Here is a 13785-nt window from a genome sequence, read left to right as displayed (position 1 = left end):
TTTATTCCTTTCCCCAACAAGAATTATTTTTCAATTTAGAGAGATTGTACATGGGTGTTTTTATTTTGGAACAAAATCTTGCAAATATATATATCATCGAAAAGTGCGGAGTTGGAGTAATCGAAGCATGTTGGTGATCTACATAAAATCTGATAATATTATATCATCTAGTGGCTTCAGGCGGCAGCATCAATCAACTGGTTTAGAGTCCTGCAGTCGCTCATCCCGTAAAGAGAGGCCTCATCCAGGCAGATTTCTGAAGGTTGTTCATAAATCTGCCTTAGCTCGTTGGCATTAGTTTAGATACTTGGAATATTTTACGTGTATTTACCATCGCCGTTTTGGTTCTTAATCTTCATTTTTCAACCATTTATATCTTTTTCAAATACCAATAAGGATTTTCCATCGGACAGTCAGCAACAGTAGAATTTTACTACATTCAGTGCTAGCTAAATTATAATCTCTTGTGCATCATCTAGTAAGCTTACATTATATGGCACTAATCTGGGTAAGTAATTAAAACTATAAAGCTAAAAGTTGGAGTTCTTATGAGTAATCTCAAAAGGGAATTTTTCATTACTTTAATTTTGCTACTTTCAAATGGAACTTACTTGTTTTTTGTTTGCGAATAAAAACTGTTTATATATTGATTAGATTTTATAAATAGTATTTAAGTTCCTTAGTGCATTGGTCATTCGCCAAGAAAGTCGATTTATATCATAGACCAAGAGACAACATAACAAGCTTACATGCTTTTGATCAAGTAGGAAATGGTTAACTAAAAAATAACATAAATATGATAAAAGGTAATCTAAGTATCTTTTCTGATCCATAAATAACTTTAAACCAAAATTTCAAGAATAATATTAATAGACCTTTAGTTTATGATTTAGTTCTTCTCTAAGCTGATCTAATGAAACTAAAAACAAAATCTAACTAATCTTTGATGACATCTCTTGTGCTTAAATGTGAATCGTTCTAACTTTAGCAAAGGAGTTTCTATAACTTTTACGTTCCTGGGATTCTACTGCGTGGTACTAAAAAGATAACTCAACATCGATGGCTGCACGTGAAAGCTTATAGTTGCCTCTTCCCACTTGGTACGAATCAGACGCTGCAACGGCGTGTTGAGCGTCGACTCCTCCTTGGCGACCACATCGTTACCACCGCTAGCGCCACTAGCAGCACCACCAACACCGCCGCTAGCGCCACCCACACCGCCGCCGGCACCAGCACCTCCTCCACCGGAAATGGCCGTTGGCGACGTAGCGCCGCCTCCGCCCTCCTCTTTTCCGGACATCGAGGTACTCTCCGGCGTGATTGGTTGCCGCTCCAACATGACCAATGCCTGTTCGTTGTACGTCCGATTATCGATGGTCATCAATATCTGATGACCCGAACAGCTATAGTAGTTCACATCGAAACGCGACTCAGCATGGTAGTTGCGCAGCAAATCCGGATTCTTGTTGAAGATTACGCCGTAGTGTCCCGTGCAGCTGGTTATCCAGATGGGATAGTTGGGCGTCTTCAAGCGGGAACCCGGCTGACGACTCTGATTAACAGCAGCCTGTTGTGAGAAATGTACCAGAAATGTATATTTTTAATACTTAAAACAAAAAATATACTTAAAATTTATAAATAATTTATAAAAATGTAGTAAAATTCTTAAAGAAAAGATAATAACTTTTTAGATTAATTTACTTACACTAGCCGATTCAATGTCCCAAAGAAGTAGACCAATCATGCAGCGCTTAAGGACTCCATATTGAGGAACTGCCTGGAAAAATAGAATTAAAACCATGGTCATACAAAGATCTTATAGGACTATCTCCTGATCTCTGGCTACCCACATAGCTACTCTCGTCTCCCACATTTACAACACCATTGTGTATGTAGGGCGTCGCACGACCCGTCAGCAGCAAAGTGACAATCATTAGGGAACCCTCCTCATGATTACTGGAAGTCAAGGGCGAGGATTTGGCAGAGTCCAGATCGGTTCGAACTCTGTAAAGATATTCGAAAGTATTCACCGCCGAAAGGTAAATTTAGAGTGATTATAAAGAAAAGGTTCTCTGAAACGTAGCAAAAGCATTCGCAATATACAAACACTTGGGGCTAATCTTACTTTCCCATGGATCGCGTGAGGACGGCGCTATAAAGGAACAGCAGGGTGCCCGGGGTCTCCTCCTCTGTAAACTTTTAGGTGGGTTAAGTGCAAACTGTTTGATCAAATAGGCTGGGCAAGTAAGTAGTTAACTATCTGGGTCTTACGTATTTGAAATTTCGCTTCAAGAAGTATTCCAACTCCTCGTTGGGTGATAGGGTAAAGACATAGAGCTGAGAGATTATATAGAACGTATACTTTATATAGTATTTTAATGTGTTTTAAGCTACGAAGCAAAATAACTTATAGTGTCTATACAATCAATAATAATATATTATGCAATAACGGCACCTACTTTTTCGGTTACGGAATCGTGAAAGTAACAGGCGCTGTGCTCCACGAACACCTCGTCCTCCGAGGGTAGAACAATGGTGACCTTGCCCTTGTCCGAGATGGTACGCAGGATCTCTAAGAGGGCGCAGAACAATGCTTCTCGTTGCATTTCAGCTGTGGCCAGGAGTGGGCTGAAATCAAAACACAGGTACTCTGGATAACCCACTCAGACTCGCACACAGCCAAACCGGAAACGGAAGTGAAAAGGGGAAATGGAAACGCACTCTGTAAGCGAAGCAACGCGACTGGTCTTCCGGGCAAAGAGCAGATACTTTAAGACAAATCCCTGGACGACAGACAAAAGTCCACGGGTGGCATTTCGAGGCGAACGGAGACCGTAGGCCAGCTCCTCCTTTGGAGCGCCAAACACAAACGATGTCTGAAGCCATTCGGCTCGCATGGGAATGGCGGCGGTACCGAAAACCAGATTACGCAGATCCTAAACGAAAGCAAATCTGCTGGATCAAATCGCATCCGGATGCGGATAACTACTAATTACCGTGGCCAATTCAGTGGTAATGGGCGTACCGCCCTGTGTGATGAACTCTTTGTTCATTTTTTGTTTTTTGTTTTTTCTAATTAGCTGCTGATTTCCGTTTCCGCTAGAGACCTTTGCTCCACTCTGCGACTCGTTGGCGAATGATTTCTCGACGAGCACGGTTCCGGGCTCCAAGTCGAGCCACAGCTGGTAGAGCGTTTGGAGGTGGAGGCGACGGCAGACAGCTAGCTCCTAGGCATTTCACACTTCAGCATGGATTTTTAATTTCATATTTAGCCGTGGGCGCACGGGGCGTATGCGCAACTAAACAGAAGTCAGGTGGCAGTTAGTTACAGTGGGCCTGATTAAGATTCTGTTGCATTTTATAACGTTTTTACTTCTGTTATAAAAATATTAGATACTTACTAGATTTTTATTTTAGAATACATAATATTTTAGAAAATCTATAGAAAATCAGATGGGTAAACAGAATTATTGATTTCTAGCCCACTGTGCTGGGTTTTAGGCTTAGGCTGAGAGGGTCGTTCGCTGTCTGTCAGTCAGCGAAAGTAACTTTAAATGAAATTGAATTGAATTTAGTTCTGTGTGCGGCACACGAAACTCGATGTATGTGGCACAAGAAGTGAAAGTGTTACGTCGGGACGAGACGGAGACGGAGACATGGGACATAGGACATGGGCTTGGCCATAGGTGGAGGTTATATTCAACTGGAATCTGGCATGTTGCACAGAGCCTGTCAGGGTGCTCCACACAACCGGAAATATGTAGTTGACGCCCATTTGTGCCTATTCCGAGGCAGGAACACCTGTACCAATGCCGTCGTGTGTGCATTACTGGGTGTTAATATTCCAATGATAAACTCTGTAAAGACATTCCAGAGGCCACCGCAGTATTGCTCAGTCATTTTAAATTTAGACAGCACTCGTGTTTCAGGCTCTCTCGATTGATTTGTTGAATTTTTGGGCGGACCTAAATGGAAGTGAAAGTGGCCCAATAACTGAGGCTGATTGGCTGTCTGGCTAGCTGCCTGGCTGGTTATAACCTTGGCCAAGTCGCCGCGAATTTTATTAAAGTCCCAGACTTGGCATGCACAACCCAGTGAATGCCGCATTCACTAAACGACTAAAAGCTGCTAAGGTGTCAAAAATGATCTGGCTTAGCCAAAGTGTTGAAGGATAGCTACTTGAAGGGTTGTTAAGCCTAAAAAAAATCTTTTTCCTGTCAGTTAATTTTCACTGTTTTGATAGGCAGTAAAAAACTAAAATTAAATACAATTCGCTTAAAAATTTATTCATACGTCCTCAACCAAAAAGCATCATAAAGGCATAAATACTTTGCATATAATCTTACAATAAATATTATCATTTCACACCATATAAAACCCTATTCCTGACCTATTCTCTAGCATATTCATTGTCATGATGTCATTGGAATTGCAATATGCCAGAGAATAAGCTAGTATAATATAAATATTTATAAAAACATTTACCTTAAAAACTACATTTTAAACTAATGATTTAGGTCGACCTGTTTCGGCACTCATCTCAACATCTCTGGCTCTGGGGGTTGCGTAATTTCCCTCATTACGGTTCTAGCCGAGGCAGGAGCACGACCCATCAAATATAGGATATTGAAATACCAGTCAATGAGACGTAACTTAAAGGCTGAGCAAAACAAACAGTATTCAAAGTAGATACGCCGTCTTAGCCAGTGGAAATATTGCACGGGACTTCGTCCACTCTGCTGCATATAAAGACACTTTTGGGCATATCGTGCCATCACCCGGGGACGATTTACCACGTCTCCGTGCTGATGGCTAATTGCTCGCACCGTGTTTAGATTACGGACCTGCAATAGAAAGGTCAACGGTTTAGGAATGGTCGAAGATCTTGATAGACTTAGTACTCACCACAAACAACATGCTTCTGGGCATCTCCTTCAGTGTGCCCATAATATGCTCAAAATTATTCCTAGCTATCTCCTGCATATGATCGATATCCTCCTGCGTCAGTTTACCCCTTATGCTGCCTCCTCGATTTCGAATAGGTTGTTGGAAGAGTACTTCGGCGAAGCGCATGTAGTCGCCTATTCCGATCTTCTCGGCGGCGCTCTGCATCTTGGCCTCATCGCGCAGAACTGTAGCCTCCCAGAATTCGCACAGTGGTCCGCGCACATTTTGAGGCAGTTCTTCGTAAAGGCCATGATCCAACAGGACAATGTCCGCTCGGCCATTTTTATTATTTTTACGCACAAAAACTAGAGAAAATTAAAAAAAAAAACATTTAAATAGAAATTATAAAAGTGTTATTTTGAAAAGTTAACCCACTGTTTCCTGGATGAGGATCGGCATGTACGAAGCCAGTGTAGAATATCTGTTCAGCAAAGGTCTCAAAGAGCTTAACATCGATGTCCTTCAAGCAGAGCTTTTCTCTTTCTATTGTCTTAAGATCGTTGATCTTACATCCGTCCATCCACTCAAGAGTCAGGACGCGCTGGATGATATATAGAAATATAAATATATTGAATATAGTATGGTGATCCAAATATCTAATGGATACTCACCGTTTTGGTATGCGACCAGTAGACTTTAGGAACATGGACATATTTGAACTTTTTCATATCCGTGGCACACCGTTCTGCATTCCGACCCTCCTGTAAAAAGTTTAGCTCCAACACCAAATTCTTTCGCAGATCATTCAAGATCCAACCGAAGTTGTAGTCCTTGAAAAAGAACTCAACAATGTCCTGAAGGAAGATTATGGTGCCTAGGTCGCTGATGAAACGTTTCTGGAGATCATTGTACTGCACCTTGACGGCAACTTGCTCACCACTGGGCAACTTGGCTTTGAAAACCTGCGCCAAACTGGCGGCTGCCACAGGTTTGTAGTCAAACTCTTGATAGATCTCCTCGGGTAGCTGACCAAAGTCCTTGCGAAAAACTTTCTGCACATCCGCCTGGGTGGTTGGCAAACAGCGATCCTGCAGCAACGACAGTGTGCTGGTGTATTCCACGGGTAGGATGTGATTGATGGCGGCGAATCCTTGCCCAACTTTGATGTACAGACCGCCGTTCAACAAGCATGTCTCCAACAGACGATCGGCGCTCTTTTTGTGAAGCACTTTCACCTTCGTTTCGTAATCCGGATCATTCTCGTCCAGTTGTAAATAGTCAGCTGCTATTAATCCAGCAGTTTTTAGAGACCGAACGAATCGCACCGAAGCTCCGCAATAGGTGAAGTCGTTTACTATCCCATCGTAAGCCAACGCACCTGCTCCGGCTGCTAGGAGACTCAATCGGACCACGGGAATACCGCGTTTCTGGACAGGCACTTCTCGCTGGCCATGGAGAAGTCTTCTGTCCAGAATACGGCTTCCCACGCTCAACAGCTGCCGCGCACGCTGAAGGATGGAAAATATCCGGATTTATTAGTCATTTGGTACTTTAGGATTACAAAACTCACCTGAAGAGGTCGCATTTTTCGTCCGCGCGCTGCAAAGTTCACCCAAACTTTAGCCTTTGGCCACCTGTCGCGATATCAGCTGACGAGTCCGAACAGCTGTTTGTGGAGCCGCCGTCGTGATGATAACAACAATGCGATGATGGGGCAACATCGCCAACGCCTTCGCTCATTTGGCGGTTTAAGAAATTAAATGTTTTTCCGTTTTGTCAACTGACAGGTTATGTGTGTCAAAAATAGTTTGTATACTTTGATAGACAAAGCATACTTGAAATTGTATGAATCTACATATACTAAGAAATTGGCCTATAAACATAATTAAAACTAATTAGATATATGTAGATAAAACTCAGGTTTTCTAGTTAAGTTCCGCCGATTTAGTTCAGACTGCAAGACATTTTATGCTTGTCAAGATGCTTTATTTGAGTTCTTAGTTTCGACATTTTTACAAAAAGTATTCCGCCTGTGGTACCTTTGTGGGACGTTTTCGATTGTCCGGAGTAGCGGCATCAAAGATAATAAAACTGCGCCTGAGCGCCTCATCCAATTCTAGGATGGAAGCCACATTGCCGCAACTTTCGGTAAATACCAGAATTGTTATTGCAGAGTTTATATCTTGGATATGGAGAACTCACCGATAGCAGTAGTTAGGAGCTGACCATACAGTCAGAACAGATTTATTGAAATGCCACTTATAGCCAGTCATTGCCAGCTGGTGGGCGCGGCAGATTAAGTCCAAGTCGTTATCGTGTCTGAACCGGTCGACTACATCAGATCCAAAGAGGTAACCAGCCCCACGAGGCGACATTTCCCAGCCCTCCTGATCCTCAGGATCGCTCCAAAGCAAATCGCACATTGGTCCCTCGTGCGGTACCTCCTGTTTGCGATCAAGACAATGGATCTGGTTTAGATACTGTATGGAAGGAGACAGTCCACCGTGGACGCAGAACACCTTGCTATCAATTAAGGCAGCTGGACTGAGGTAGTCAAAGAGATCCGTGCAGAATCGCCAAACGCTCGATGAGCCGAACTTTCGCATGCACTCGTCGTAGAATCCATAAACCTGGGTGATTTGGCGCGTCTCGTGATTCCCGCGGATCAAGGCGATGCGATCCGGATGGCGCACCTTCAGGGCAAGGAGAAGAAGGAAGGTCTCCAAGCTGAAGTGGCCTCTGTCCACGAAGTCGCCCATAAAAAGGAATTTCTCTTCTGGCACACGGCCGGCAACCTTGAACAGCTCTAATAGGTCGTAAAATTGGCCATGCATGTCGCCGCACACAATTACTGGTGCGTTCAAGCGCTGCACATTACCGTCCTCCACTAGTATTTCGCGGGCCTTGGCGCACAGGATCTGGATCTCTGATTCCTCAAGAGCCTCGCAGCGATACAGTCGCTCAATCTGGCGGTCCAGATCGTTTTTATCAGTCATTGCAATATTTGAAGAATTGGAGAACAGTTAATAGAGCTTTGAGACTTGTTTAGAAATATTTTTGACAAGGCTACTTGCTTTGACAAGCTTCGGTTGTGCCTTGTGAATAATTTTGCAAGGCTACTTTCTATGACGTTAAAACAATTGCTTCTTGTGGTTATTTTAAATTAATGTTTCTAAATTTAAGATAAATGTGATTAAATTATTGATTTTGATTTAAATGCATAAAAGTTATGGTAATATGTGGAATATTTGTTTTTTATTTTATCGATGGGATAAGTTAATATTTATTAAGTTCAACACAGGGGTTTGGAACAAATGTATAATATTGTTGTTTGTTTTATTTTAAATTCAAAATAATAAAACTTAACCGATTGCGGTTTTGGCAAATACCAATTATCTTTTCAGTATATTTTAATTGGCGTCCGGTATATTTGAATTAACCAAATACGGTCATGCTGATTTGTAGTTTCATTGTTGTTGGCTTGGCTCTGGATTTTTTCTGTTTGCGGCAACGGCGGCGCGTTTGAAGTACGATTCCCAAGTGCAGCAAATTGTTTACATTGTGTGCACCTATTTGTACTCACAAATTGAAGGCAGGGCAGTAAACCAGTGAGATCAGACTCCTCGAATAACCAAGATGTCGGGCACCATACTGGAGAACCTAAGCGGTCGGAAGCTGTCCATATTGGTAGCCAGTTTGCTGCTCTGTCAGGTGCTGTGCTTCTTGCTGGGTGGTCTTTATGCTCCCTTGCCAGCCGGTCATGTCACCGTATTAGGATCGCTGTGCCGAGAGGATCACGCACGTCAGAATGATACTGGATTCTTGTTGTACTCCCGCGGAGCAGGTGCCTGTATTCCCGTGACCAGGGAGGAAGTAGAGCGAGATTCAATGAAGATGGCCAACGAGTTAGTCCATGTATTCCAGATGCCGCTACCACGTGACCTTCGCGATTTGGACTACTCTCGATGGCAACAGAATCTCATTGGTGTGCTACAGGTGGAGTTTGGATACGATTCCACATCGGAGCTAAGGGAGCCGCCCAGAGAACTCCAGCTGACCATCGACATGCGTTTAGCTTACCGGAATAAAGGAGATCCGGATAATGGTTGGAAGTTGTATGCCCATGGCGTGGAGCACCGCTATCTAGATTGTGCTTCTTCTCATGTCGGCCCCACAGAGACACTCTATTCCTGCGACATGATCCCATTGTTTGAACTTGGGGCTCTCCACCATAGCTTCTATCTGCTCAACCTACGATTCCCGCTCGATACTCCACGTCAGATGAATTTACAGTTCGGCCACATGCACGATCTCACACTGACCGCCATTCATCAGAACGGAGGATTCACTCAGATCTGGCTTTTGCTTAAGACTGTTCTGTTTCCCTTTGTGGTTGGAATCATGATCTGGTTCTGGAGGCGGGTGCATTTGCTGCAGCGATCTCCAGCGCTGTTGGAGTACATGCTCATCTATTTGGGAGCCGCTCTGACCTTCCTCAACCTGCCGCTTGAATACTTATCACTGGTCTATGAAATGCCTTATATGCTACTGCTGAGTGACATCCGCCAAGGCATATTTTATGCTATGCTGCTGTCCTTTTGGCTGGTCTTTGCCGGAGAACATATGCTCATTCAGGATGCACCTAATAAGTCGACTATCCGTTCGCGCTACTGGAAGCATCTCTCGGCCGTCGTTGTGGGCTGCATCTCGCTGTTTGTGTTCGACATCTGTGAAAGGGGGGTCCAGCTGCGTAACCCATTCTACTCAATTTGGACAACTCCACTGGGCGCAAAGGTGGCTATGACCTTCATTGTGCTGGCTGGAGTTTCAGCGGCCATTTACTTCCTGTTTCTGTGTTACATGATCTGGAAGGTATTCAGAAACATTGGCGACAAGCGCACCTCCCTTCCATCTATGTCCCAGGCCCGTCGACTACATTACGAGGGTATGTTATCTATCGTCTATTTTTACTCTCGACCTAAAATAACTATTGATGTAAAATATTATTTTTTTCGATTCCCTGTAAGTCAAGACAATATCTCCGTTTCAAGATAGATACTTTTTAATATTTTTTAATTTGATGTAACATCCATATTTTTTTTGGAATGCCGTTTAGTTTACATTGATCAACCAATAGCACATTGGACAGAAATAGCAGTTTTTTACTGGACAACTTTTACTGTGCTTTGTGGTCTTGTTGTGCAGCTTTTTATTTCTGTAGTTAATAAACCTAAGGAAGATAAAGGTATGACGAAGCAAAACTGAATAATGAATTCATTGTTGTACTTAAAACCTCGAACCAAACTAAATAATAACTCTAATTCAAAGTGTACTCATATATATTTTAATGTGCTAATACGCTAAGACTTTTAAAATACCTATTAACGTAAGAATAAACAATTTCAGGCCTCATTTACCGATTCAAGTTCTTGATGCTGGCCACCCTTGTATGTGCTGCACTGACTGTGGCAGGTTTCATCATGGGACAAATGGCCGAGGGTCAATGGGACTGGAATGACAACGTAGAGATTCAACTTACCTCTGCTTTTCTGACCGGCGTGTACGGCATGTGGAACATCTACATATTCGCCCTGCTCATCCTCTACGCCCCCAGTCACAAGCAATGGCCAACAATGCACAACAGCGATGAAACCACGCAATCCAATGAGAATATCGTGGCCTCGGCTGCCAGCGAGGAGATCGAGTTTAGCCACCTGCCATCAGACTCCAATCCCAGCGAGATCTCCTCCCTCACCTCGTTCACCCGCAAGGTGGCCTTCGATTAGGCTGGGACATTTGAAATATTAATATCGATTTCTAATGGGTTGTGTGCCAAACTGAGATCACGATTTGGCCTGCAGCCGTAACGCTCCAAGTGTGTGCTCATTTTATTACCATAGTCAGTAGCATTTTCTTGCCTAGTTTTGCATTCTGTGCATTCGACAACGCGATCAGCATTATTACTTAACATTAACGTATAGATTGTCTAGTTTCTCTCAGCATGCTCAAAGTGTACGATTTTATCTACTGTATTTTTTATGTATGCCCCGGCAGTATTATCTATTGAAGTCCAATTCACTAGCTCGTAAGTTTTAACATATTTATCGAATAACATTTTTTATATACATATTTACATTATAAGATGGTCCTTTTTTAATTGACAAAAAAAAAGTAAGAGTATAACGTAATCTTTACCTTGGCAACTATATGTTAAAAAATAAGGTTGGTCTTTTGGTATCTTTTGAAACCGAAAGACTTATGTCAATCATAGATTACGTTAAACTAATACGATTTTTTATTTATTTACATTCACCACCCTTTAAATATCTATCAACAGGACTCTGCTTAGATTTTTAAACTAAAACGTAGAGCAATTTCATATTCAAGTAGCAATGCATCGAATAAAAAGCAATATTGAAAATGCCGAGCGGTTTTATTTTGTAAATGCCAAAAAACGTATGTATTATTTCGATCTACGCTTTTAGTTTGTAAGGAATGCAGGTTGCAGGAACTACCAAATGATCCTTTGAGGAGCGCGGTAATTTTGCCAGTAGAACTCTTTGGTGAAGTACACATAAAATGTGGCCACATTTAGGAGCAGATGGGCCCCAAGTTCCAACCACTCAGCGTAGCCCTTGCGAGTGTATCTCGTGTTCAGCCGGAAGAGTATGTAGGGCACTAGGAAGTATCGCAGCTCTAAGAGCCGCTGGAAGCACAGCACTAGGAAAAGACTGAGCGGGAACATCAACTTAAAGCTGTCCGGCATGTGACGAAGTCCGCAGAAAAGTACGTAAATAGAGAACAGGTATACCGGTGCCATGGCGTAGCGGAACCACCAGAATCGTCCGTAAAGACGGCTCCAAACGTAGAAGGTATAATGCCTGTTGTCGGCTAGTAGATATGGATGCACCTCAGTGTTTAGGTGCACCACCAGCATTATTAGCAGCATCGCCAAGATGGATAATACGCGGTTTCTACGGATTAGATCCGCTGCCGGACGAAATTGGCGTATGGTATTTGATATTCCAAATCCAGCGGCAAAGACAGCGAAGTAGAAGAGCTGCGGTATATGCAAACTGGCTTCGTGAGCACTCTTGTCACCCACCACAATGGATCCATTGATGAACAAGAATCCCACAAAGGGTAGAATGATTGAAGCGTAGAAACAGCATTTCGCCAAGATGCTTAAAATGCAATTACACAGTAATTGGGGGCTACTGAAAAGCTGTATCCATAACTGAAAATATAGAAAAGTAAACAAATGAGTGTTTATACAATGCTACAAAAAAATATGAATCTATATACAAACTTTGCAATGAATACTTTAATTTCTAAGAATGTAAGGTGTGGCAAGTAAAATTTTAAAGTAACTACATTTGTATTGCAATTTATATCAGGTTATGACATATTTTTAAGAGATAACTCACCTGCTTGCCCAATAATTGAATTTTATCCTTGGGAACGGCCTTAGTTCGAGCGCATTGATGTATCAAGGTGTCCAGCACGGTCATCCCAGTGGCCATGCAGATCCACACGATATTTGTCTGACGCATAAGCACACTGGCGGCTCCAAAAACCGCCGCCGGCAGATGTGCCTCTTGTTGCCAATAGTTATAGAACATGAGCACCATGGTCAGCGACAGGGTGTCCGTGTAGTATAGATGGCTGAAGAAGTAGAGTGGCGGAAGCACAGACATCGTGATAGCCTCATGGGCAGCATACGAGTTACCCCCAGAGCCGGCTAGGATACGCCTTCTGATCTTGTAGAGCAGAAGGATATTGATACCGGCACCGGCCAAGCTAAGCATCCTCAAACCAGTCACTGTGCATAGGTTAAAAGGATTGAGAATAAGGGTTATCAGGTACAGGCCCGGAAACGTTGTTATTTTGGGATCCCACTAAAGAAGAAGACAGGATGTATGGTGTCTGGTATATGTAGTACGTAACTCAACTACTAACTACATCAAATTCTTTGCGGCAAAAGGCCAATCCCTGTGGGATGTGAAACTCCTCGTCGATTACATAGTCTGAGGTGCCGTTCACCCGCAGGAACAATGGCAGCGAATAGAGTACAAAGCCCACAGGCAGAACCAGTTTCCAGGAACCATTCATGGCAGGGGATCTTCTTCCTTCTCCGCCTTTCAAAAGAGAGCTCCAATTGTTTGGGTTTGTTTATTTTTGGACCGAACCGAACCAGCTGGCAATGCGCTGGAATTCACTAACGCGTTTCCCGGAAAGAAACGGCATTAAAATATACTGAGCAAAAATACCATCCGCGTTATTAAGGGGACTCTCAAAATTATTTTTTTGGGTTTCTCATTTCTAACCTTAGTTGTATAAAATTTTAATTTGATTTTCTGCAGGATTTAAAAATCCAAAAAAAGAATTGTTTTTCATCTACAGGTGTACGGTCTGACTTGAAGTTTATAAGTTGTTTTATATCAGTAATAATATTGTCATAAAATAAGTTTTAAAAAATGAGTTTAAAACTATTGGATTTGAACTATGACTGCAGACTTCCATTTTAAGCTGTTTGCCCTTAATGGATCATTTGCCCTTCTTCCATGTTTGTAGTCGCTTTCATAACATTTTTAAGGATTATGGCAGGAGCTTCTATAAGGAAATATAACTTTCCCAAATCCAAGACGAGTTAATACCGGTTCGAGTTGTTGGTGATCGAGTTAAAAGTCTATACTACAAATATTACCCGGATTTTGTTGAAAATGTGCTTAAGATTCTATCCAAAGCGATAAGTTTACTGGTGAGCCTGGAGCATGTTACATATAATAACATATAATAACGTAATATTTCAATACAGTGAGTTCTATAACATGATAAATAGACCTCGAGCACGAATGTGGGTACCATCTCCCAGAAGATTCTGCGGATGCTTCAGGC

The 13785-nt window shown here is 42.5% G+C and overlaps 5 protein-coding genes across 8 annotated transcripts; 1 reads left to right on the top strand and 4 right to left on the bottom strand.

The window, feature by feature from the left end:
* Window positions 1–76: 76 nt before the first annotated feature.
* On the bottom strand, window positions 77–3106 carry LOC108113979 (inactive ubiquitin carboxyl-terminal hydrolase MINDY-4B). The gene is made up of 8 exons (XM_017224720.2): window positions 2997–3106; window positions 2722–2936; window positions 2460–2628; window positions 2272–2337; window positions 2126–2196; window positions 1851–2004; window positions 1706–1777; window positions 77–1567 (listed from the first exon to the last, which is right to left on the bottom strand). The coding sequence occupies exons 1-8, from the start codon at window positions 3051–3053 to the stop codon at window positions 1025–1027; spliced, it is 1347 nt and encodes a 448-aa protein (XP_017080209.1). The 5' UTR covers window positions 3054–3106; the 3' UTR covers window positions 77–1024.
* A 1159-nt stretch (window positions 3107–4265) lies between these two features.
* Window positions 4266–6544, bottom strand: LOC108114715 (uncharacterized aarF domain-containing protein kinase 5). The gene is made up of 5 exons (XM_017225817.1): window positions 6458–6544; window positions 5559–6395; window positions 5323–5488; window positions 4906–5252; window positions 4266–4844 (listed from the first exon to the last, which is right to left on the bottom strand). Exons 1-5 carry the CDS (start codon window positions 6470–6472, stop codon window positions 4536–4538), a joined length of 1674 nt encoding a protein of 557 aa, XP_017081306.1. The 5' UTR covers window positions 6473–6544; the 3' UTR covers window positions 4266–4535.
* A 338-nt stretch (window positions 6545–6882) lies between these two features.
* Window positions 6883–7914, bottom strand: LOC108114013 (serine/threonine-protein phosphatase 4 catalytic subunit-like). Its single transcript, XM_017224760.1, has 2 exons — window positions 7090–7914; window positions 6883–7029 (listed from the first exon to the last, which is right to left on the bottom strand). Exons 1-2 carry the CDS (start codon window positions 7881–7883, stop codon window positions 6900–6902), a joined length of 924 nt encoding a protein of 307 aa, XP_017080249.1. The 5' UTR covers window positions 7884–7914; the 3' UTR covers window positions 6883–6899.
* A 433-nt stretch (window positions 7915–8347) lies between these two features.
* LOC108114248 (protein wntless) lies at window positions 8348–11308 on the top strand. 2 transcript variants are annotated; one of them, XM_017225140.1, is made up of 3 exons: window positions 8348–9832; window positions 10004–10132; window positions 10294–11308. In XM_017225140.1, the coding sequence occupies exons 1-3, from the start codon at window positions 8524–8526 to the stop codon at window positions 10671–10673; spliced, it is 1818 nt and encodes a 605-aa protein (XP_017080629.1). In that variant the 5' UTR covers window positions 8348–8523; the 3' UTR covers window positions 10674–11308. The 2 variants fall into 2 exon arrangements, with proteins under 2 accessions (XP_017080629.1, XP_017080630.1); XM_017225141.1 differs by lacking the exon at window positions 10004–10132.
* Window positions 11302–13100, bottom strand: LOC108114249 (putative Dol-P-Glc:Glc(2)Man(9)GlcNAc(2)-PP-Dol alpha-1,2-glucosyltransferase). Of its 3 annotated transcripts, none has more exons than XM_017225142.1 (3): window positions 12847–13100; window positions 12315–12785; window positions 11302–12124 (listed from the first exon to the last, which is right to left on the bottom strand). In XM_017225142.1, exons 1-3 carry the CDS (start codon window positions 12997–12999, stop codon window positions 11399–11401), a joined length of 1350 nt encoding a protein of 449 aa, XP_017080631.1. In that variant the 5' UTR covers window positions 13000–13100; the 3' UTR covers window positions 11302–11398. The 3 variants fall into 3 exon arrangements, with proteins under 3 accessions (XP_017080631.1, XP_017080632.1, XP_017080633.1); XM_017225143.1 differs by having other exon boundaries at window positions 12850–13100; XM_017225144.1 differs by having other exon boundaries at window positions 12843–12859.
* Between the last annotated feature and the right edge of the window lie 685 nt (window positions 13101–13785).

This window comes from Drosophila eugracilis, unplaced genomic scaffold (assembly GCF_018153835.1).
Source record: "Drosophila eugracilis isolate 14026-0451.02 unplaced genomic scaffold, ASM1815383v1 contig_2154, whole genome shotgun sequence".
Taxonomy (NCBI): Eukaryota; Metazoa; Arthropoda; class Insecta; order Diptera; family Drosophilidae; genus Drosophila; species Drosophila eugracilis.
Note: the sequence above shows the minus strand (reverse complement) of the source record. Positions and strands in the feature narration are given on the sequence as shown.

Bases quoted from the DNA above. Each gene is read 5' to 3' on its own strand.
- LOC108113979 (XM_017224720.2), bottom strand. From the start codon at position 3,053: ATGAACAAAGAGTTCATCACACAGGGCGGTACGCCCATTACCACTGAA. The intron at 2,197-2,271 runs GTAAGACCCAGA...CCCACCTAAAAG, and splicing joins TGAAGCGAAATTTCAAATAC to TTTACAGAGGAGGAGACCCC. The intron at 1,778-1,850 runs GTGGGTAGCCAG...CTATTTTTCCAG, and splicing joins TGGGAGACGAGAGTAGCTAT to GCAGTTCCTCAATATGGAGT.
- LOC108114715 (XM_017225817.1), bottom strand. The intron at 5,489-5,558 runs GTGAGTATCCAT...TATATCATCCAG, and splicing joins ACTGGTCGCATACCAAAACG to CGCGTCCTGACTCTTGAGTG. The intron at 5,253-5,322 runs GTGGGTTAACTT...AATTTTCTCTAG, and splicing joins CGATCCTCATCCAGGAAACA to TTTTTGTGCGTAAAAATAAT.
- LOC108114013 (XM_017224760.1), bottom strand. From the start codon at position 7,883: ATGACTGATAAAAACGATCTGGACCGCCAGATTGAGCGACTGTATCGC. The intron at 7,030-7,089 runs GTGAGTTCTCCA...ATTTACCGAAAG, and splicing joins GCTCCTAACTACTGCTATCG to TTGCGGCAATGTGGCTTCCA.
- LOC108114249 (XM_017225142.1), bottom strand. From the start codon at position 12,999: ATGAATGGTTCCTGGAAACTGGTTCTGCCTGTGGGCTTTGTACTCTAT. The intron at 12,786-12,846 runs GTTAGTAGTTGA...CTTCTTCTTTAG, and splicing joins GCCGCAAAGAATTTGATGTA to TGGGATCCCAAAATAACAAC. The intron at 12,125-12,314 runs GTGAGTTATCTC...CTATATTTTCAG, and splicing joins TTCAATTATTGGGCAAGCAG to TTATGGATACAGCTTTTCAG.
- LOC108114248 (XM_017225140.1), top strand. From the start codon at position 8,524: ATGTCGGGCACCATACTGGAGAACCTAAGCGGTCGGAAGCTGTCCATA. The intron at 9,833-10,003 runs GTATGTTATCTA...AATGCCGTTTAG, and splicing joins CCGTCGACTACATTACGAGG to TTTACATTGATCAACCAATA. The intron at 10,133-10,293 runs GTATGACGAAGC...AAACAATTTCAG, and splicing joins TAAACCTAAGGAAGATAAAG to GCCTCATTTACCGATTCAAG.